The sequence below is a fragment of the Odocoileus virginianus genome, chromosome 19 (genome assembly GCF_023699985.2).
Source record: "Odocoileus virginianus isolate 20LAN1187 ecotype Illinois chromosome 19, Ovbor_1.2, whole genome shotgun sequence".
Classification (NCBI taxonomy): Eukaryota; Metazoa; Chordata; class Mammalia; order Artiodactyla; family Cervidae; genus Odocoileus; species Odocoileus virginianus.
In genome coordinates this window covers 14,536,026-14,559,872 of record NC_069692.1, presented here as the reverse complement: position 1 = coordinate 14,559,872, position 23,847 = coordinate 14,536,026, and the positions used below count along the sequence as shown (strand labels likewise).

The 23,847-nt window shown below is 37.7% G+C and overlaps 1 protein-coding gene across 2 annotated transcripts in view; it reads left to right on the top strand.

Annotated features, from left to right (window-relative positions):
• The window catches only part of CLVS2 (clavesin 2), an 88,895-nt gene that overhangs the window by 6,871 nt on the left and 58,177 nt on the right, over nucleotides 1-23,847 (top strand). For both annotated transcript variants that reach the window (XM_020887636.2, XM_070449882.1), the window contains exon 3: nucleotides 6,968-7,142. In XM_020887636.2, the coding sequence (XP_020743295.1) occupies nucleotides 6,968-7,142 (175 nt within the window). The remainder of the gene's footprint in view (nucleotides 1-6,967; nucleotides 7,143-23,847) is intronic.

The following is a 23,847-nucleotide window of genomic DNA, read 5'->3' as shown; positions in this document are numbered from 1 at the left end:
ATTGGCAAGTGGATTTTTTTTTTACCACTGAGCTACCTGGGAAGCCTGATTTTAAGATTAGGTCAATCCTAGAAATGGCTGGTATGGATTCCATAAGGTTTCTGTCCCAGCAGAGCTTCTGTATTGCTTCCTTGCAGAAGGATGCTTTTTAAACAAATATTCTGGGAACTGCAGCTTATTTCAAAATATGCCCTTGGTTCATACCATGAAAAATGAAAGAGAAAAAATATTGTCCTGAGAAATGTTACCAAATACTGGAACAAATCTCTGAACAAAATAGGACAGTCTCTAAAAAGTAGGACAATTATGCAGTAATTAGAGAAATAATCCTGAAATAACAGCAATGACCAGGAGTGCCAAACTTCACTAGGATGTTGATTGGGTCTGGCCCAAACCAGGCCATGTTCATGTTTCAAATATGCAACTTTAAACAAAGTTGGAAAGAAGCAATGGATTTGGTATTACTATAGTGCTCTGAATCTTCAAAAGAAATCTTTAAAGATATTTTAAAACATGAGCCAACAGTTAGTAAATTCACAAATTATCCTTAGTAAATTATTATATTTCCTCCATTCTGAGAAAAAGATTGAGCTCTTTTACACCACTGAAGGCAGGTCTATATATATGTGTGTGTGTGTGTGTGTGTGTGTGTATACATAGTTAATATAGTCATTAACATAGTCAGTGGCACTCTCGATGTGAGGGAAAAGATGTCCTTGTATGTTGGTTGGATCTTTACAACATCAACTAAGCTGAGTGAATAGTACTTAATTCACATCAGTGTTTTAAAAAGTACACTTTTCCCTAGCATTTGCTACATACTTAGAATTTTAATAGGTGCTAGGGGCAAAAAAAAAAAAGACATAACACATTCGTCATACCATCAAGGAACATACAGCCTCTCTGGGAAGATAAAACATGAAAAGCTAAATAACTATCAGAGAAATGGTGAGTGCTTAATGAGGATACTGCTCGGTAGTGCTGAAAAGTCCGGGCAGAGGCGGAAGCAGCCTGCTCTGTGCTATGTGGAAAGAATATCACTTGTTTGGGCAATGTAATTCAACCTTTTATTTTTTCATTTTAATTAATTCATTCATTTTAAAACACTTTCATACAGTAGCGTGACATATTGTAGCATGTCATATTTTATATATATATTATATATAATATTTATATACACATATATACACAGACACATATATATATATATATATACACATGTCATATATTTTATATACACATATATATATGTGTCAGCCACTATTCTAAGCACTTTATAAGCATTCATTTATTAAATCTTCTTCACAATCATAATAAGATAGGTCCAGTTAACATCCACATTTTGCAGATAAGGAAACCGAGGCACAGAGAAGCTAAGTATTTCACCCAAAATTGTACAACGAGTAAGTGAATTTGTCAAAGTTGTTTTGTGTGTGCAGATAGTGGGCCAACAAAAATCTGGGAAAAAACAAATATATCAAAAAAAGCTAGCTCTGATAATTAAAAGCTCCATCTATGGTTTAGAAAATCTTGATTAAACATCAGAATGTAGACAATTAGGCACAGGAGGTTAAGTTGGTAGAGTAAATATTCTCAAGACAAAGACTGTGCTAAGCAGCTAAGTAAACAGAGTATTCTGCCCTGAGGAAGAGTTGCCTTTCCAATGTTTGTGTTTTTTTCCAACATGACTTCATTCTGTTTTATTTCGTTTTGGGGGCAGTAGGTGCACATTTTTAAACTTTTTTTTTTCAAAGAAAGACATTTTTCCTCTAGATGTTTCATTTCCAGTTATTTTCTTGTTCTCACTCACCTATGTTTCCATAGCAGTAAAATACTGGAAAACCCTCAGCAAGGCTGAGACAGCTTCATATGCCTAGTGATGGTGTGATGATTTTGGATGTCATATTGCCTCCACGGTTTGTAGACTTAGTACCTTCCCATTCTGACTCAAGATGTCTTGATGTTTTCCTTCCGCCAAAGCCCCTTGCTGGGACCACACTGGAGCTGCCCTGATACCTGGCCTGGTGCCGTGTTGGTATTGACTTTCTGATCCTTCTTCTGATGTACATTATGCCACTGACACATAAAAACACAGAGCAGCTATTCATCAAACTCTGTTCTAGGTCTTGGCACGATAAGGAGTGGAGTGCTCTGTGGTGTCAAAAAGACTGAGCTTCTCATCTAGGCTTCCAGTTTTATTTACTCTTATAGTGATTTCAGAAAAACTCAATTCTCTGAGACCTCCTCTATGTTTTCATCTTCAGAATAATAGGAACTAAGCCACGCACAGAGACTTTGGGCTTATTTTGAGATTAAGATAATGCTTTTGAAATTGCTTTGAAAATCTTAAATGGTTACACAGATAGAGATATTATTATTACCACTCAGTAATATAAAGCACCTTGATGGATTCATCAACTTTAGCACCAATGATACCCCAAGGCATTAATGAAGGTAATTCAGCTCCTTTGTCTCTCCCTCTAGCGCCTTTCTAACACAAGTGCTTTAGACATTAGGAAATGTGGCTTAATGAAAGCTGAGCGTTGGGGGCAGCCTTAATGAAGAATTTAATAATGGCTGATTGATTTAATGACCAAGGCAAGCTGCTTGCTGTTGTGCTGCTCAATGTGATGCCAAGATGCCAGTTTTTCCTTGTCAGGCTAAAGAAAGGGCTGGAGAGTAGGAAGGAAATGACCTGTTTGTGATTTGTGTTGCGCCTTGCACTGATGGTCAGCTCTGGTAGGGGATGAGACCTTGTGAACCCCAGAAGAGAAGCACAGGCCAGGCAACTCCCCAAAACTTGCAATGTCCGAGGCAGGAGAAGAGGCTTCCCTGCTCTTGATCACCAGTTAGTAAAAAAAAAAAAAAAAAAGGACAATTTTTTTTTAAACATATTGTAGCAGCTTTGATTTAATAGCAATGGCTTACATAGTCCCAAGTTGTAAAATTCCTTACTGGTGTCATTATTTCATCATCTCCAAGTCAATTTCGGATGCAGACTTTACCTGATGCTGCTTCGGGAAGCTGTTAGGAGTCAAGGGCTCCATGAAGATGTTGGTTTATTGTTTATGGCTTTCTTTCAACATAGAAGGGAAGAATAGCTATGGTGGAGCTACTATAATTGGAGTGTAAACTCCAAACATGAACTTATGAAATACTTGCTGTAGTAACATCTAATTTGTGAAGTACAGCAGTTAGAAAATAGTTTTAATGAGAATAGTGAAAGTCAGATTCCTGAAGGCAGAAAATTCATAAAATACTCCATTTCTTCAGAAGGTATTTTATGGACTTTGGCATGTAATAATGTTCTGCTTAGGAATAACCTGCTGAGCTGCTGATGGTAGAAATGTGACATGTTTGATAACAGAGGATTGGAACATCAAGAGTGGTTTTGACCTGCCCTTTGAATGCCATTATTAATAGCTAGAGTGTTTTTATATTTCTTCTATTAAATGTAAAGTGTATAATGTATACTTCTAATAAAGGAAATACAAGAACACCCCACGCTAACTGCATTCAAAAGACAGGTCAGAAAAGAATCCACCTGCCAATGTAGCAGATGCAAGAGATGAGGGTTTGATCCTTGAGTTGGGAAGATCCCCTCGAGGAGGAAGTGGCAACGCACTCCAAAATACTTGCCTGAAAAATCCCATGAACAGAGGAGCCTGGCAGGCTAAGGTCCATGGGGTCACAAAGAGTTGGACATGACTGTGTGACTGAGTGTGTGCACGCACACATGCACATACATTAATATAATTTATACAAAGGTCATTTAATTCTCTTTTTGGAAGAAGATATTAAATAAAAAAAAAAACATTGGTTAGATTTACTCTATTGATGATCCTGGGATTTATCTTATTTTATTTCCTTTGGAATAATGATATGTATGTAAGTTTTTCTCTTGATTTGACACAGTTTTGGAAAACCATACTTAAAATGTGTTATTTAAAATAAATTGCCTCTTATTTTCAGCCCTTACTGGTGTCATGGTTTATTATTATATACAGTGCATCATTCTTTTAAAGCTGATTTCAGATTCAAGTTTTACTTAATGCTATTTGGTATTCTCACAGGAAAATCTAAGAATGATCATAACAGGAGAAAGTTCTAAGTTGGATTGTTCTAATTTTTAATTTTTTCAACCGTTATTATTATGAATTTCAAAAATTAAAGTGAGTATTTTTTTAGAGGGGGCTCTGAATTTTAACCAAGCTTCCCTGGTGGTTCAGATGGTAAAGAATTTGCCTGCATTGCAGGAGACCCAGGTTTAATCCTGGGGTTGGGAAGATCTCCTGGAGAAGGGAATGGCAAACTCAGTCCAGTATTCTTGCCTGGAGAATTTCAAGGACAGGGGAACCTGGTGGGCTATAGTCTGTGAGGTTGCACAGAGTCAGACATGACTGATCAACTAACACTTTTCACTTTAAATTTTAACCAGAAGTACAGTCTTCCTGCTCCAAACTTTTCAGTCTGTGTAAGTTCACAGGCTTCTGGTCACAGTACTGTGTTAGGCCATTATATTTAAAAAGGAGATGAGCCAGCCATGAAGTGACTGATAAAGGTGTTCAGTCATTCATATTTCACAGTTTTAAAGACAAATAAAGATAGAGCTCTACAAAAGTTTTATCTTATAGACTTACATAGTATTTTGGGATGCCATATCCTTAGGCCTATACATAGCCTGTATACTTTCCAAAGATTTAAACATAGTCTCTTGATCCTTGCCTTTAACAGTAGCAGTAAGCTATCTAAAGATTATCTTTACTTTTTAAGTAAAATTTACAAACAAATATTCTTTAGTTCTGCTTACATCCTGCCTAGTGCACTGTGAGTGTGGTTACCACTAAAGTGAAAAATGTGCTATGTGGGTATTCCAACAAACCCTTCTTGAACACACACTCACATGCTCTTTTGCATTTTTTAGCATTGCTCACATGCTCTCACCTGAATCATATCTTTGACTTCCCTTCTCATTCCCCCTCCTGTCACCTGGCCACTGCCAGTGAGATGCAGTGATAGTCATAGATACTCTCATTTAAGGAACTCAGCCTCAGAATGATAAATCATTGACTTGTCCAGGGCCACACAGCTAATGAGGAACGATGAAGAGATTCCATCTTGAAGTCTTCTGACACCAGGCCCTTTGCTTGATTAATGCTGGGACCCTAAAGAGATTCTATTCCAAACTACTGATATTACAGATGAGGAAATGCAGCCCAGAAAAAGTGAGAAATTGCCTGAGGTTTCACTGTTAATTTTTCCTTCCTGTCTGAACTACTGTGCTTTCTCCCTTCGCCTCCAAATGTTTTTAGGAATAAAAATAGAACGACTCCCTCACATGTGCTCATTGTCTCAGACGTCTTCCTGGTGAGCCCATCACTTCCACTAAATCCCGAAGATTTCAACTCCTAATCCACCACCCTTGCCATCTCACCTCTCCCCTGATATTAGGATCTTTTTTTCTAGCTTTTCCTGGACACCTCCACCTGAATGAGCAAAAAGGTAAACTTGAAAGCAGGGTGCTAAAAAAGGAAAATTGTTAACATCTTCCATAAATTTACTAATTTCTCTTGAAATGCAGGGATTCCCTCTTAGAACAATCACCTCGTTTTCCTCTCAGCTCTGGTTGCATTACCTTCTTCACTTCTGTGAACATGGGATTGATATGCTTTTCATTTTGGAATTTTCAATTTTGAGCTTTCTCCTGAGTTTGAAATTTACTTTCTCAGATGTTTACTTGATATATCTTCCTGGGTATACTACCTGTTTCTCAAGTACAATCTATTCTATTCCAAATTCTACATTTCCAGCCATCCTTAACTGCATCCTTTTTTTGCATTATTGATTTTAATGAAAGATTGATATATCTTCCTGGGTATACTACCCGTTTCTCAAGTACAATCTATTCTATTCCAAATTCTCCATTTCCAGCCATCCTTAACTGCATCCTTTTTTTGCATTATTGATTTTAATGAAAGATTTCACCATTTGATAAATGGTAAAATCTAAAGTACCATTTACTTTAGATAGCTTACTGGTCCTGTCAAAAGCAAGGATCTGAAGCTAGAATCTGTGTGTCATCTTTTCCCTCAATCTTAGCCCCCACATCTAATTAAGTATTGCATTTTAACAAGTTTACTTCAAACATACTTCTCAAATTTGGCTTCTTTTCTTCTTACTTCCACTGCTTTGTTGAGACAATGCCTTCGTGTACAATTAGTGTCTTTGTACTAGAGCTCCATTTTACAAGAAAGGAAGTGCATTTATTGGATTTTTATAGTGTATCAAGGACTGTGCTAAGCTGCAAGGTAGAAAAAGATAAAGACGAAACTCCTGAATTTGGGTGGCCTATGTAATAACAGACAGATACATTTTCCCTTTTATTTTCATTGATTTCACTGATTTCCCTTTCTTTCTATCCATCCCACCTTTCCTTTTCTTTTCTTTCATCTTCATGATATAAACTCAGTCCAAGTAATTAAAATTGGTTGACACTTTCAACCACAACTGTTTACACATGGTGTTGTTTATTGATGAAACTCCTTCAAATCTCATTCTCAAACTTTCCACATGTGAAGATATGAAATGTCAGTACTTTTAAAAGCATTCCTGAACTATTTAAAAGTACCATGTCTAGTTTTTAGGGAATGGTACATTTGTTGAAAATGAGATTTTGTAAGGTTATTAAAGAGCCTGCAAGGAAAAGGAATGATTGTAAAATATGAAACAAATTATAGAATTTTCAAAAGCATTGGAATTTGTTTTGGTAGAATGCATGTTAAATTCCAATATGTCCCCTGAGTATAGTGAATAATGTAAACTTCATCTTAGAAGATTTTTAAACAAAATGTTTTCCTTAAGCTTTCTGAGGTATTTTAAAGGGAATTTTCAGTATGCTAAAGACATTCCATAGTTTCTACAAATGGTGTTTGTCAGATTTAACGCAGTACTTCTCTGTTGCTGATAGGTACACGCTGGTGGATATTTTGCGTGCCATCTTACTTTCTTTAGAAGCCATGATTGAAGATCCTGAGCTTCAGGTGAATGGATTTGTTTTGATCATAGACTGGAGTAACTTCACCTTCAAGCAAGCTTCTAAACTGACGCCAAGCATGCTGCGCTTGGCTATCGAAGGCCTTCAGGTAATGATTTATAGATGACCCAGTTTCTCAGTCTCCCATGTTTGCCTTATCTCCAATAGAGTAACAAGATGTCTTACTTAAATAATAATAATAAAAATTTAAAAACTAGTTTTTAAGCACAAACACTGAAAACTAACGGGACAAAGGGTCATAGAAGAAAACCTAGAAGATGTGGGCCTTTCAATGAAGGGAATTTTGTGGTACTTGGCAAAAGCCCTCACTATGTCTAAACATTAAGTGGATGATGACTTGAGATTTTTATCTTGATGATCAGAACAAAATCTGGATTTTAATTATTAGCTATTTAGGTTTTTGTTTCCCTTTCTTTTTTTGTGTAGAGTTGTTAATTAGCTAAATGTTTGCTTCATTATTACATTTAACCTGGTGAATTTGGGGGATGATTAGCAATATCTTCATGTAGTCCAACAACTGTTGGAAAGCCAATCAATCAATATGTATTTTCATGCCTAAGATGTGGAATCGCTGTTTTGAATTACTTCTTTAGACTTAATTGGGATTTTTGTTGCTCTTTTTTTGTGGAGGGGCCATCATGTGGAATTGACATAGGAATGGTGCGTCTTCTAGTGAATGACATTTACCTGGTTGCAGATTATGAAATAGAAAATCAATTATTATTTAGTGGCATGTTATAAACCTAATATTGACAATTTGTTTTTAGCTTTTAGGATGTCCTTCTTCTACTCTCTCCTGTCTGCTACTTTATATATAATATTTATGGAATAAAATATAAATTCTTAAAAAGATTTGCAAATTAATTCTTAAGTGATGTTATTCAGTGTTTATTCTCAGTGTGTTCAATGTGCATTTTAGAATTTTGTAGCAGTTAAATTTTTGTAACTTTACAAATGAAAATATCATAAAATAACTTATTTTATCTTTGTTATTCATTAGGCCAGAATGTTAGTTTTCTTTAAGTCAAATACCTAAAATTTTCTAGAGATGTCAAATCAGTTCAGTTGCTCAGTCATGTTCAACTCTTTGTGACCCCATGGACTGCAGCACGCCAGACCTCCCTGTCCATCACCAACTCCCGGAGTTTACTCAAACTCAAATCCGTTGGGTCGGTGATGCCACTCAGCCATCTCATCCTCTGTTGTCCCCTTCTCCTCTTGCCTTCTTCATAATAATTTCTGACTGTGTCTATAGGCACCTAAATTGATGGATGATGACCCTCTAAAATAGGGTCACTTCTCCAAGCAGCAGGGCATCCTAACTAAATTGAATTCACAGTTTGGGTTTTGCGTCTGAAGTGAATAAAAAACAGTGATCTTTTTATCTGAATGTGTTTTTCCTGATGCAGGCTTCTTGACTTGCTCCTGGTGAGCCAGCCTTGCTGCTACCTTATCTTGAACAACATTTTCTTTTTAACTCCATAGAAATAGTTAATATAGGTTGGAGAGAGGGCAACACTCGGAAATGTGTATATCAGGTAGAATCAGTCCTAATTCTGCCCTGTTGCCAGCAGCATGTAAAGTGTTCTTCACAGAGAAAATTAGTTACTGCCAGCATATTACTTAACACAGAATGGTAACTTAGCCTTTGATTATTGTGATCCCAATTTCGCTGGCAAGAAGCATAGGCTAGGCCTTCAGCACTTGAAGAACCAGAGTACTCATTATTTCCAAAAGATTGAAAAAAACACCTCAAGCAAGGCCTAGTGTCTTGCTTTTTGCCAATTTACACACTTTATGGAGTCATTTAGTAGTAATAAGTCGTCACTGGAGAAAAAAATGCTTGGGAGCTTGGACGTATTTGGGAACTTCCCATGACTTATGGCCCCAATCAGGACTTTGTAAGTCCTGAGAATCAGCGCAGAAAGAGCTACAGTCAGATTCAGCGTCTGTGCTTGTATTAGAGAGAGCAGTGGTCCCCTCTGCCTGCAGGAACCTCTACTGAACTTCCTTGTCTCTGTCCCCCATCACTCTCCCGATTCCCTTTCCTTGTTCCCGGGACCCAGACTGTGTAAGCAGGCTTGATTCCTCCTGATTGCTGATTGGGAAGGCCACCTAAAAGAGGGGAACTCCCCCTGGGAATAAATTTGGCATGTTACTACTTTTAAACTCAGTTTTTCCTTGGTTTAAATTAATTTCTTTTTAATTTAATCTTTTTTTTTTGGCTGCACTGGGTTTTCACTGCTGCATGCGGGTTTTCACTACTTGTGGTGAGCCCGGGGCTGTTCTTCATTGTGGTGCGCGGGATTCTCACTGCGGGAGCTGCTCCTCAGATTAATTTTAAATGCTCCATATCTATATCTGTGTCTGTGTCTATGTTGGTATCTGTAAACAATGGTGATTCTGAATAGGAATGTAAGATGTGCTAAAAGTGTTCCATTGTGACATGTGTGCTTTCATACTCAGTTTTACATACTTAAGTAACATTTTCTGACTTTTCTAATTAAGATTCTGATTTATTTTACATTTACTATGTGAGAAATACTATTGTATAATGAGACATGTTTCATGCAGAACTTGAATAAACTTCTTTTGAGATTAACATAAGATCATAAAATATCTGAAGTAAAGATACATATACACAATTTTTGATTGTTAAACACAATTATCACTATCAGTAAGATCACCACCAACACTACAATAATAACCCCCTTCTGATTAACCCAATTGGAGAAACTCGTGTAAAAATATTTTTAATAACTCGGTGATCATTTATATCATGCTATCATCCTGCTATAATATTGCTACTTTTAATTGTTGTTGTTGTTTAGTTGCTAAGTCATGTCGAACTCTTTTGTGACCCCCATGGACTGTAGCCCACCAGGCTCCTCTGTTCACGGGGTTCCCAGGCAAGAATATTGGAGTGAATTGCCATTTTCTTCTCCAGGAGAACTTCTTGACACCTGCATTGCAGGTGGGACCACCTGGGAAGCCTGCTTTATCAAGCATAAAATATATCCTAGAGAATTGAACCCAAAGTAAGAAAAGCTACCGGTGGGTCTAATGCTAGGGAAGAAACTCATTTTAATGATGTATATTATTAATGAGATGTTACTATGTTTTGAAGAGGACCTATCTCTCATTCTTTTGAGGGTACTATGTAACCTGTCTACCCTCACCAATCCCCTTTTTTCTCAAGTATTTTGAGTGACTCAACTGGAGATAGCGCCTTATACTTTGGATTAAATATGTAGGCTATTGCTGTAATATCCACCCGTGTTCACAGTACAAGGCCAATAGGGAGACAGAATGGGCTATAGAGGCAGACAGACCTGGATTTGGATGGCAGCCCTGCCACATATCAAATATTTGAGTAAATTACTTAACTTGTTTGGATGTCAGTCTATTCATTTATACCAATTTTAAAGTATTAAATTAGAAGTGATACATCTTGCACCTAGCGGGTGATATTAATGATCAAAGTAATTGATGTGGATAAGCTCATTTTTCAAGTGGCATTTCTTTCTGGATGTGTGCTGATTTTCTCACAATTCAGTGACTACCTTGACTCTGAAGACTTAAAGATGACTAACTTTGCGAATCTGAAAAATATCATACTTTGTCTTAAATACTCAGATTATAGATGCTAAGATTACATTTTAAAAAAATTGCTTCACTTTGTGGTTAAATAGCATCTAGATATTTTCATAGAAGGTGCCAAATAATATATTTTTTCTTGTTGAAAGCCAGGGGAAAAATTGAGTTTTTTTTCACCTGGTAAAAATTAATCTTTGTTTCTTTAGCCAGAAGCTCCAAGCACAGTTGAAATGGTGGTGATTGTAGAGATAGTTTTAGCCTTAAGGGATGAGCAAGAGTTTGCTAAGTGGATAAGGGCAGGAAGAACAGTTTGGACAAGGAAACTTTGGGGAGGTAATCTGAACAAATATATAACTCTTAGAAAAAGGGCTCAGCTATGAAGAATTCTCCTGCTAATGCAGGAGACGCAGGTCTGATCCCTGGGTCAGATGATCCCTTGGACAAAGAAATGCAACCCACTCTAGTATTCTTGCCTGGGGAATCCCATGGACAAAGGAGCCTGGTGGAGTTCAAGACATGGTGGTTGCAAAAGAGTCAAACATGACTTAGCAACTAAACAACAGCAGCAGTTATTAAAGATTGAAAGTATGTGGTAAGTCTGATTTGATGTAGCTAGAGTGAGAAATGAAACGAATGACCAGAGATGATCTGGGGAAGACAGGCTAAGACCTGGCTCTTTGGACTGGAGGAAGGCAAGATTTGTGGTTTGACCTGTGTTCTCCAGATATGTGGACATTTGGGATAGAAAAGTGACCTGGTCATCCCTCTGCTTTGGAAAGATCTGGCGAGTAGAAGAATTGACTGGGATCAAAGGAGGAAGGGTTAGATATAGAGAACCTCCAAGCTACCCTAGAGGTAGTTATATTGATCCCATTTTATAGGAAAGATAATGAAACTTCAGGGAGTTTAAGTCACTTCCCTAAAATTTCTTAACAGATATCAAGGCTTGAGTCCAGGTGGTCTGGATTCCAAAGAATGAATATCTTTCCTGAATCTTGTTGTTCCTGTTGTTTAAACATTAAAAAAAAATTATACAAGTTTCCATTTACAGTTATTATAAAATATTGGATAGATTCCTTGTTTTGTCTAATACATCCTTGAGCTTATTTTACATCCAATAGGTTGTGCCTCCCATCCCCTGTTGATGTTTCTGTTGTTTCCAAGACTTTGCCTAAGAAAACATGGGTCAGCTCAGGTTAGAGTAACTTCCCTCCCCATGCCAAAAACCCTCACATTTTCACAAAGATGAAATTGCTTTATCAGGATAGTACAGGACTAAAATAGTCACCAGTGGCTGACCTTGTACTTTTTGGAAACCAAGTGGCAGAACTATTTCGTTTTTCCCAGTGAGCGGTCTCCTTGAGTGACTGCAAGCCTCCCAGTTGCCTGTGATGAAGGACAAGGGCAAGGCACTTTTCTGATAGCCAAAGAAAACTTTTATCCTCATGGCCACAAATTGGTAAGCCCCTCATTATATTGATCCAAGGCAATTCTGTAGGCTTTCTCTCTGCAGAATCTTCAAACTTTTTTTTTTTCAAATGAAAAGCATAAAGCAATTTTTTACCAACATAGTGCTCCTAAACAGATAAGAGGCAGCATCAGATATTTTTTGTGGAAATAAAGAACTCAGGCTTTTTTGGGGAAAGAAACGAGAAAGAGAAAATGGTCTGCACCTTACATGAAGTTAATTGATTAAGGTAGTCATAGTAACAAGAAGCATCTTGGAACAATCAATAGAAGATTAAGTGGATGTGACTTGTTGACTCTAAGATATCTGCCTGGGAGGCCAATTAAAACATGAAATGTTTGGAAATACCTGGAATAGCTGAAATTGAATTTATAATGAAGTGGTATGCTTTTAATATTTTTTGGTTGCTATTGCTCTGTCTTAATTTTTTTTTCATAAAATAGTATAATTCTTAAAACTCTTTGGTAATGAAAGGCTCAAACTCTTGTGAATCTTGAATCTCTTATTCGTGATTTTTAAAAAACACATCCTGACTCTCTTGTTTGTTGCCTTTTGGATGCATTTATCTGCTATTCCCCGTTAGCTCTGTCCTGCTGAGTCTCTGTGCTTCTGCTTTCACAATTTCACAGGAATCCCCAAACTCCATCTGCTAAAAAGTACATAATGTAGTCAGGACGTGGCTTGCTGGCAAGGGGTTTGGCTGTAACAAGGAATTGAATAGCTCTTTGAATTGCTACATAAGACTCAGATGTAGGGCTGTCACAAAGTGCCTAAATCAGTGCCAAATTTTGTAAGAACCCTTAATAACTAGGACTTGTGAAAGAATAAAGAATATGTAATCAATTCACAGTACTTAGTGCTGGCCCTTTCTTTTGACTAAAGGGTCCAGTGTTACTAACAACCACCAATCTGCTAGCTCTGAGAGCTCTGGTCATTCATGTAGAAGGCTGAAAGTGCTGCCACTACAAATTCTGGCTCTAACTGTTTGGAAGCCCAGTCCTACCTAGGGGATCTTGCCAAAAGCAGAGGCCATGCTAATGACTTGGACTATCCCTATCCAAGGCCAGCGGGTGAAGAGTTCCATTAACTTCAGCCTTGCATTAGATTATTTAGTCTTCCCGATCTTACCCACAATTCTTTCTAGCTTTGAAATTGTACGTGTGTATGTGTGTGTGTGTCTGCATGTAGGACGGTTATGAGAGAATATTAAAAAGGAAGTCAGTGAGATCTTGAGTAAATTAGGCTTTCATAATAAAACAAAAGGCCTCTGCTTTGCAACTGTTTTTTGCAATGGTTGTTAACCTGCCAATAGTTTTCATGCCGATTAACTTTGGACAATGGCAGAAACCTCTTGCATGCAAGCTACCTTGTAAATTTAAGGCAGCATGATGGTGCATTGATATGAGAGGTCTGAAACAATAACTATCTTTTTGAAAATGAACACACGGCCTCATGAACTGTATTCATTCAGACAGCCTGGAGGTGGGAGCGTTTATTTCCACATTTTGTATGCACAGGCAGAACCACATTGAGAAACAGTGACAAGGGCAGTGTATAAAAAAAGTGACATTTTGTGCATCACATGCTTCGCTGTCTGAGCTAAGTGTGCTTCCTTTCTGTTGTTTCTTAACCTAAAACCCAATAAGTGAAAACTCTAAAGTGACTTTATTTCATAGTGTGATAATGTGGTTTGATTGAGAGGTTTAGTCCCCAGAAGTAGAATGTTGGAAATCTTTTTAAAAGCTGACAATAGGCTTGTAAAAGCTATATATAATATTTAGTTCAGCAAGGAGGCTAAGGATTATATAATCTTTGCTAAGAGCCTTGGTTAATTCTATATACATATATACACACACACATACCACATTTATGCACCTATATACATGTGTATCTGCATATATATCATAATTTTTTCCTTGCATTATAATTGCTGTTTTTTTATATTAGCAGTTAAATCTATTTAAAACATCTAGTTATAGGAAGTAGCTGTCAACCTTGACAAAAGATGAAGATATGAATGCTCTAGATTTACTTAACATACACTTAGTGAATTGAAGTAGAGAATATCAGTATCAATAAAATTTAGTACCTCTACACTTTCAGCCACTGAAAAGGAGACTAGTTACCATTTTTTTTTTCAAATAGTCAAATAATTTAAGCAACAAAAGGGAAGGAAGCAAATAATCTTTCTGTCTGAGTCATTGAGATAATGATAAATGGATAGAAAGTCATTATCTAGAAAGAAAAACTGAACAAGCCCTGTGAGTTATTCTGCATTTCATTTTATTGGCTATGTTTAGACAAGTCCTTAACTGGAGAACAAAGAAGATGAGTAACTACAAGTTCTTTCTTATTCTTTTTATTAGCAATGTAAATGTATCTTGATATATTCTTCTCTCCCAGTAAAACTACATTTTTTTTCACTCTCTTCAAAGCAAAGTGGCAAAATGTGAATGTTCGTGTATCTTCAAAAAAGTAGTTTAGCTGCAACCTTAAAAAAGAAAGAAATCCTGCCATTTGCAACAATACGGATGAACCTTGAGGACATCATGTTAAGTGAAGTAAGCCAGGCACAGAAAGACAAGGACTACATGATCTCATTTATATGTGGATTTTAAAAGTCAAATTCATAGTTAACAGGGAGGAGAATGGTGGTTACCAGCGGCTAGGAGGTGGGGGAAACAGGAAGATGCTGGTCAAAGGTACAATATTTCAGTTATAAGATAAATAAATCCCAGAGACCTAATGGTAGCATGGTGACTCTAATTAATAATAAAATGTTGTATACTTGGAATTTGCCAAGAGAGTAATCTCAACTGTTTTTATCATGCATACCTAAAAAAAAGGTTATTATGTGAGGTGACTGATTTGTTAGTTAGCCTGATTGGAGCATACCACATCATGCTGTATGTCTTAAATATATCCAATTTTTGTCAATCATCTTAGTAAAACTGAAAAAAAAATTGGTTTAAGACCCATGTGCAGTCAGATTTCCTACAGATGTTAATAAAATTGATATGCTTATCTCTCAAATGCTTAGTCGTTTCTCCTTCATAAATGTAACCTCCTGGATTCTAAATCAAAACCTTTAAAAATCACTAAGGTGTCATTTTTGTTTTCTTATGTTTTAAAATTCTAGTACCATGTTGCCAGAATTTGGGAGGTGAGCAGTTCTTCTGTTCCATCCATGAATAGCAGTCTTGTTATATTCTCAAGATTGATCTGGAAATTAAAATACTCTTAATTCTTCATATCAGGGCTTCCCTGATAGCTCAGTTGGTAAAGAATCCGCCTGCCATGCAAGAGACCTGAGTTTGATTCCTGGGTCAGGAAGATCCCCTGGAGAAGGGATAGGCTACCCACTCCAGTATTCTTGGGCTTTCCTTGTGGCTCAGTTGGTAAAGAATCTGCCTGCAACGTGGGAGACCTGGGTTCGATCCCTGGACTGGGAAGATCCCCTGGAGAAGGGAAAGGCTCCCCACTCCAGTATTCTGGCCTGGAGAATTCCATACAGTCCATGGGATCTCAAAGAGTCGGACACGACTGAGTGACTTTCACTTTATTCTTCATTATAATCGTTCTGAGGATTTGTTTTTAATGGTCTTAATTTTCTTCGGTTTCTGCAGTTGGAGAAGTCACAGTAAACTCGTAAGAGGAATGTCTTCTTGTGTTTATCCTGGGCTATTATTTCACACACAGTGAATTATAGTGTGTTTTTATGACTTCAAGTGAACTGCAAGGCTTCAGTCATGGGAATTTTAAGCTGTGGGTGACTGTGAGGTCATCACAAAAGGTAGTAATGGCTGCTGTAACATGCGAAAATGTGCGCGTTGGCTTAGCCATCTCATGGTGAAGTCAGACGGAGTCTTTCATCAATGAATGTTGCTTTTCCTACTGAGTCAGTAACCCATGTTCCTTCCACCTGTTACCCTGCCGTTTTCTATGTGTGGTTTCCCAGGTCCCTTTGTCCAGTTTCTTTTTTTTTTGTTTGTTTTTCTCTCTCTTTTTTTTTTCCATTTATTTTTATTAGTTGGAGGCTAATTACTTTACAATATTGTAGTGGTTTTTGTCATACATTGAAATGAATCAGCCATGGAGTTACATGTATTCCCCATCCCGATCCCCCCTCCCACCTCCCTCTCTACCCGATCCCTCTGGGTCTTCCCAGTGCACCAGTCCCAAGCACTTGTCTCATGCGTCCAACCTGGGGTGGTGATCTGTTTCACCCTAGATAATATACATTTTTCGATGCTGTTCTCTTGAAACATCCAGTTTCATTACATTTCCCTATAAGGTGAAAAGGCATGGAGAAACACGTATGATAACATTTCTATGGGCCAAAGCTGAAAACAGTGTACATTGCTTTATTTGAATTCCATTGGCTAGAAAACTCGGTCAAGTCGACATGCATAACTCTAAAGGAGGTGAAGAAATGTAGTCTGTGGTCCTCCTCGGAAGAAGAGGGATGGTGGACACCTCGTTGCAAGGCTGGTTCCCTGAAATGACTTTGATGACTGTTCTGTCAGCTCTTTATAGCATATTTGCTTATGTCCTCTGAAAAGAAGAGGTGATAATCTGTGTTTCAAGAAAGTTTAATTCCAACATTCAAGCTCAAAGGAGTAAATGCAGTTTTCCTACAATTCATTCTATGCACTTATTGGAATCTCTGTACCCAGCTAGCTTTGCCTAGGAAGGGGTGCTGGCAATTTCTATGTTCCTGGATCACTTAGCTGTATCCCTGGTACAAAGGTAGCACAGGTGTGATTCAATCAGTTCAGTGCCCCTAAGATCCTGATTTTAAAAGAGGAAAAGCCAAACTCCTAAGATCCTGATTTTGAAAGGAGAAAAAAGGCAAATCATTCCTCTAGGGTCTCAAGACTGCATGTAAGACGACTATAGTGATACTTTTGTTGTTTTACCTTGGAAGTTAGAAAGCCTCTGAATTGGAGATTTAATTTTCATAAAGTAAGAATATGATTTTTTAAATAACTTGAGATTACCTACTTTGAGAAACTCCCTGAAAAGACTATTAGCTGTTGAAACAGAGAGAATTTCACTATAAAGTCTTATTATGTAGACTTAAAGACTATAAAATCAATGTCAGACTGTAAAAGATGTGGAGTCCACCAACTTTTACCGTTTTGTCAATGTCTATCAAATGCTTTAAAAACCAGTTGAAGTTTTACTTATTGTTGAGTCATCTAGTCAAAACATGCAAAAACATCAACATAATTTTATTTTTTTATTATTATTTTTTATATATATATATTTTTTTTATTAGTTGGAGGCTAATTACTTTACATCATTACAGTAGTTTTTGTTATACATTGAAATGAATTAGCCATGGATTTACATGTATTCCCCATCCCGGTCCCCCCTCCCACCTCCCTCTCCACCCGATCCCTCTGGGTCTTCCCAGTGCACCAGGCCCGAGCACTTGTCTCATGTACCCAACCTGGGCTGGTTATCTGTTTCACCCTAGATAATATACATGTTTCAATGCTGTTCTCTTGAAACATCCCACCCTCGCCTTCTCCCAGAGTCCACAAGTCTGTTCTATACATCTGAGTCTCTTTTTCTGTTTTGCATATAGGGTTATCATTACCATCTTTCTAAAGTCCATATATATGTGTTAGTATACTGTAATGGTCTTTATCTTTCTGGCTTACTTCGCTCTGTATAATGGGCTCCAGTTTCATCCATCTCATTAGAACTGATTCAAATGAATTCTTTTTAATGGCTGAGTAATATTCCTTGGTGTATATGTACCACAGCTTCCTCATCCATTCGTCTGCTGATGGGCATCTGGGTTGCTTCCATGTCCTGGCTATTATAAACAGTGCTGCGATGAACATTGGGGTGCACGTGTCTCTTTCAGATCTGGTTTCCTTGGTGTGTATGCCCAGAAGTGGGATTGCTGGGTCATATGGCAGTTCTATTTCCAGCTTTTTAAGAAATCTCCACACTGTTTTCCATAGTGGCTGTACTAATTTGCATTCCCATCAACATAATTTTAGCACATAAATTAACAAAGTAAAATTATATTATCAGTACTTAGTTTGTCAATCATATTGTATACTATTAATGTAAGGAATCCACTTTCCTCTTGAATGTATCCTAGTAGCTCTTTATTTCCTGTTATGATTTTTTTCCCTCTTGTTTATTAAGTCTATATTAAGCTGTCATTCTAGAAAATTTGAGAATTTCACTTGTGTTATATTCTCTGTTTTTTAGATTTCCTTTCCTCAAGTCCTTAAATTCTTAGTTCTCCCTTTTTTTTCTTCCTCCTCTAAGAGTACATGGGAGGTAAATTTGCGGAACACATGCGTTCTCTAAAGTTTTTTATTTCCACATTGGTTGATAGTTCTGTCTAGACATAGAAGTATAGACTCAAAATAATTTCCCTCAGTACTTTGAAATCATTATTTTATTGTTGTTAGGCATCCATTATTTCTGACAAGAAGCCTAGATTCAGCCTTTTTTTTTTTTTTACTTTGTAGCTCCCAGTAATTTGTCTGTAAAGATTTCAGGATCTTTTTTTCATCTTTGGCATTTACAAGAATGCGTCTGGGAGCAAATCTTTTATGTGTCTACCAGGCTTTAATGAATCCTTCACTTAAAAAAAGAAATATTTTTGTGATTATTTCCTTTCAATTTTTTTCTGATCCCTTTCTGGTATTCCTATTGTACGGACATTGTATCTGTGAACTTAATCCTCTGTGTACCATGTTTCTTGATCACATGTTTTTTAATTAAACTACCCCATTTTTATTTTGAAATTAATTTAAATTCACATGCAGTTATAAGAAACAGTACAGAGAAGTCTCATATATGTTTTCCTCAGTGGTAACATCTTGAAAAAATTTTGTGTAATCTCACAACCAGGATATTAACGTCCATATAATAGGACATTATATGTGACAGTGTAGGCTTCCCAGTCTGTCTCTTATATGACACTGATGGGGGCTGGGATACTTCATCACAGCTTGGTGAGGGTGCTCTCATACTTTGCTTATGTGGGTGGGAGTGAGGTCATATTTTTTTGGTCTCCTCTAGTGTTTGACTAGAGTAGTCAATCTAGTTATCGCCTAAAACGTTTATGCATTGCTACTAGGCAACTTTCCTGGTCCTCTGTCCAGTGACAGGAAACTTTAGTTAGGGCTTTTTTTTTTTTTTTGGTCTGTGCCCATCATAGTTTCCAGTGGCCAATTTCCTGAACTATAAATCTGGGATAAAACCCACTCCAGTATTGGAATGGAAAATTGGAAAATCCTGTGGACTGAGGATGCTGGAGGTCAGACTACAGCCCACAAGGTCACAAAGAGTTGGACACAACTGAAGGACTAACACTACTCCTACTACTTGAAGCAAAATCAAACCCAGGGAATTTGCTGGCATTTCCTTCTTTGGATCCCAAAATCTCCAGCTGGTCTGCCTCCTTCTCTACACCATTTATAGTCTTCTTATATTTGTTTGGATAGCAAGGAGATCCAACCAATCCATCCTAAAGGAAATCAGTCCTGAATATTCATTGGAAGGACTGATGCTAAAGCGGAAACTCCAATACCTTGGCCACCTGATGGAAAAACTGACTCATTTGAAAAGCCCCTGATGCTGGGAAAGATTGAAGGTGGGAGGAGAAGGGAATGACAGAGGATATGGTTGGATGACATCACCAACTCAATGGATATGAGTTTGCGTGAATTCCGGGAGTTGGTGATGGACAGGGAAGCCTGGCGTGCTGCAGTCCATTGGGTTGCAAAGAGTCGGACATGACTGAGTGACTGAACTATGCTTGTCTTATGTATAGTGCCCAGGCTTTTTAGTTATACTCAATGAGAAGAATAGGGAAAATTATAATTCCTCCACCTTTCTTGAAGTGGAAGCTATAACCATATGTATTTTTTACCTTTCAAAATTTAATCTAATATCTGATTTAATAAAGTTACTTTGTCTCATCTAGTTTTGATGCTATTATAAATTTATTATAGTTTGTAATATTTGCTGTCATTTAAGTTTGTGGGGGACAGTGAGGAAATTGTGCTTATTGAGTGTGCCTTATTGACTTGGAAGCTCCTTAACTCCTTAAAACCAACCATTTTTATAGTTTATGATCATAATACAATAGAAATGAAGGTCATGAGCCATCATTTTTCTCTATAGACAAGGATCTAAGGAATAAATTGTTATTATTCTATGTAGTTATAGCTTGTATTATTATGTTCTTTAAATTTCTGGAATGAAATATGGACTAAGTTTTTTCCCCTCCCCCAAGAATTCCAAGAGATATACCCACAATTCTTTGCCAGTCATTATAGAACTAAGATTCTAAAGCTGAGAAAGCCAGGTTTGTTTGCAACTAAGACTCTAAAACTTAGAAAACCAGGCTTATTTGCAAGTAAGAAGTAATTTGGAGCTTCCTTGTAGCTCAGATGGTAAAGAATCTGCCTGTAATGCAGGAGACCTGGGTCGGGAAGATCCCCTGGAGAAAGAATTGGCAACCCACTCCAGTGTTCTTGCCTGGAGAATCCCATGGACAGAGGAGCCTGACAGGCTACCGTCCATGGAGTCACAAAGAGCTGGACACGAGTGAGTGACTAACCAACACAACAAAGAAGTAATTCAGGCTGATGGGCAGTTTTATCACTTGGCTTTAAAAGAAGGCCTCAAAGAAATGCTACCAGTCAACCCATTATCTCTCCTAAAGTGGCTAAGAAAAGAACGTTCTACCCCACATAGGACAGTGCTGGATTACCACAGAACTGGTAAGGAAGCTACACTTACTGATATTTGAGGCTTGCTGTCTCAATAGGAAGTAGATAATCAGCATCAGAGTGGGTTACTACTATATGCTCAACTTAGAGAGGTGATTCAGTCAGTGAAAGGAGAGTAAAAGCACTCTGCTGTACATCATAACAGGCTGTTTTCTAGCTTCCTAAGTATTTGGATCTGGAACATGCATTAACTCTAAGAAGAACTGATGTGACTTCTGGGTTGCATAGTATTAGCTGCTCAGTTGTTTCTGACCCTCAATGATCCCATGGACTGTAGCCCACCAGGCTCCTCTGTCCATGGAATTCTCCAGGCAAGAATACTGGAGTGGGTTGCCATTCTCTTCTCCAGGGGATCTTCCTGACCCAGGAATCAAACCCTGGGTTTTTATTCCTGCATTGCAAGCAGATTCTTGACCATCTGAGCCTCCAGGAAAGCCCATAGAAACCATCAAAGGAGGCTTAGGCTGAATTGATCAGCACCACGGAGAGCTCCTTGAATTCCATTGCTGTGGTTTATCTTTTCCACTTTGCTGTTCTGTTTCTTTCTGGCCATCACTGCCTCTAAAGGGCTTCCCTGGTGGCTCAGATGGTAAAGAATCTTCCTGCCAATACAGGAGACCTGGGTTTGATCCCTGGGTCAGAAATATTCTCTGGAGAAGGAAATGGCAACCCACTCCAGTATTCTTGCCTGGAGAATTCCATGGACAAGGGTTCCAGGCAGGCTGCAATCCATGGGGTTGCAAAAAATCGGACATGACTGAATGACTATCTCACACACACACACACACACACACACACACACACACACACACACACAGAGAGCCTCTAAAGTAAGCCTTGTACCTCTTAGAATAGGTCACAGTCCTCACAGAAATAGAGATTTCCTCCATTATTCCTTAGTCTCATAGTTTCAATGATTCACTGTTTGAGTCACAGCTACATTTTTCATGTGGCCCAAGGTTTTACTTTTAAGTCTTCTTTTTCTTTATTATTTAGCTCCTATCTTTTGGGGATTGTTTACTGGAAACACATATTGGCATTGGAATTAGAACTATCTCCTTTCTTAGCTTTATTCTTGAAATCTTCCCATAATTATTTATATTCTAATTTTCAAAGCACAAAAGATTTTCCAAAGTTGGATATAGGATAAGAGAAATGACACAGTGATTTGTGTTTCATCATAAGGCCATGCAAGGAAGAAAGAGATTGTCTTCTTTCACCCAAGAAAATTGCTAGGAAAGTGGTGGATTGATTATATGCTTTCTTCATAAAGAGTCATTTGGACAAAAATTATATAGATATAGTTGAAAATAAAATTGTCTGTCTTCCTGACAAATGCTAGAATAGGTCAAACTTTAGAATCAAGTATTCCTGGGCTTAAATCTTGTCTTGGTCACATCCAGATTTCAATTTTAGATAGACTGCTTAATTGATCCTAGGCTTTGTTATCACATATAAAAATGGGATTAATACTTTCCACCTGGTGTTATTATGAGAATTAAATAAGATAACATATATGAAAGAGATTGGCATGATATCTAGTTAGGGAAGTCAGTTGGTTATAGTCAGTCCTGCCCATGAACTTTCCCCCTGCACTGTGCTGGAGAAGATAGTTTAAGTAAACTATGAAATAAGATGATTACGTCTTTAGAACAAAATATGGTTGTTCTGTAATGTCATTAGCCTAATTTGGTAGATCATAACAAAACTTGTCAACTAAAGTTAAGTGGGAAGAAAGTCTTCCCCCACCTAGATATTCAGCAAATGATCCACCTTTTAAGAAATTAAGTGGATAATTAATCCCCAGCCTGCCAGGCTCCTTCTATTCATAGGATTCTCCAGGCAAGAATACTGGAGTACGTTGCTGTGAGCTCCTCTGGGGGATCTTCCTGACCCAGGGATCGAACCTGTGCCTCTTAATATCTACCTGCATTGGCGGGTAGGTTCTTTACCACTAGTGCCACCTGGGATGCCCAGATAATGGATAAATGTGATTATAATAAGTGAAATAAGTATTGTGTTTTATAACATGTGGAGCTCATTGGTTTGTTCTTAGGATGTAAGACTGGGGATTTTTCACTCTTGGAAATATCACAAATATTTTCTGTTGAAATAATTAAGAGATTTATATTTACATGATTATTATACATATCTCTCCTCACTTAACTAGATGAGGAGTTCCTCAATGAAAAGAACAACATTTAGTTCAGCTAAGTAATTCACCGGTAAGGAGGATTATGTCTCTGGTTCTGGGTGGACTAAAAATGTGTTAAAGACCTACAATCCTTAAAACTGCCCCTTTGGTGAAATAGGATGGGATACTCTTGGAAGAGCATACACTGGAGAGTTCAGTAGCTAAGACATTTGAGAACTTCAGGGGAATTACTAATCAAAAGGACTGTGGTAAAGCAAGCTGGTACATTAGAGAAAGTCAGTGACAGGGTTGTCTGAGCAATGGGGATGACTGGATTCAGAAATACTACTGGGCAGTTGATGACATTTACACACCAGAAGTACGTTGGGTGCAATTGTTATAATGAGAGGCAAGGTTGGAATGACAGTCCTAAGGGCCTGGCCCTTAGGGGGCTATCAGTTCAGTTCGGTTCAGTTGCTCAGTCATGTCCGACTTTTTATGACCCCATGGACTGCAGCACATGGCTTCTCTGTCCATCACCAGCTCCCAGAGCTTGCTCAGACTCATGTCCAGTGAATTGGTGATGCCATCCAACCATCTCATCCAACCATAGGGAGCTATGGATATGGTTATTAAACATGGTGTTCCTATAGGAAAGAAAGATAGGAAGACAATAAGTTTTGTTTAAAATATTCAACCAAAGAATAGAGAGAGAGAGAGAGAGAAAAGGAATGAAGGCAGCTATCTGAATATAAAGTTAGAATAACATGCCTAGTTTCCTGACATGAGACAGTTTTCAAACTCAGAATCCATGTACTAA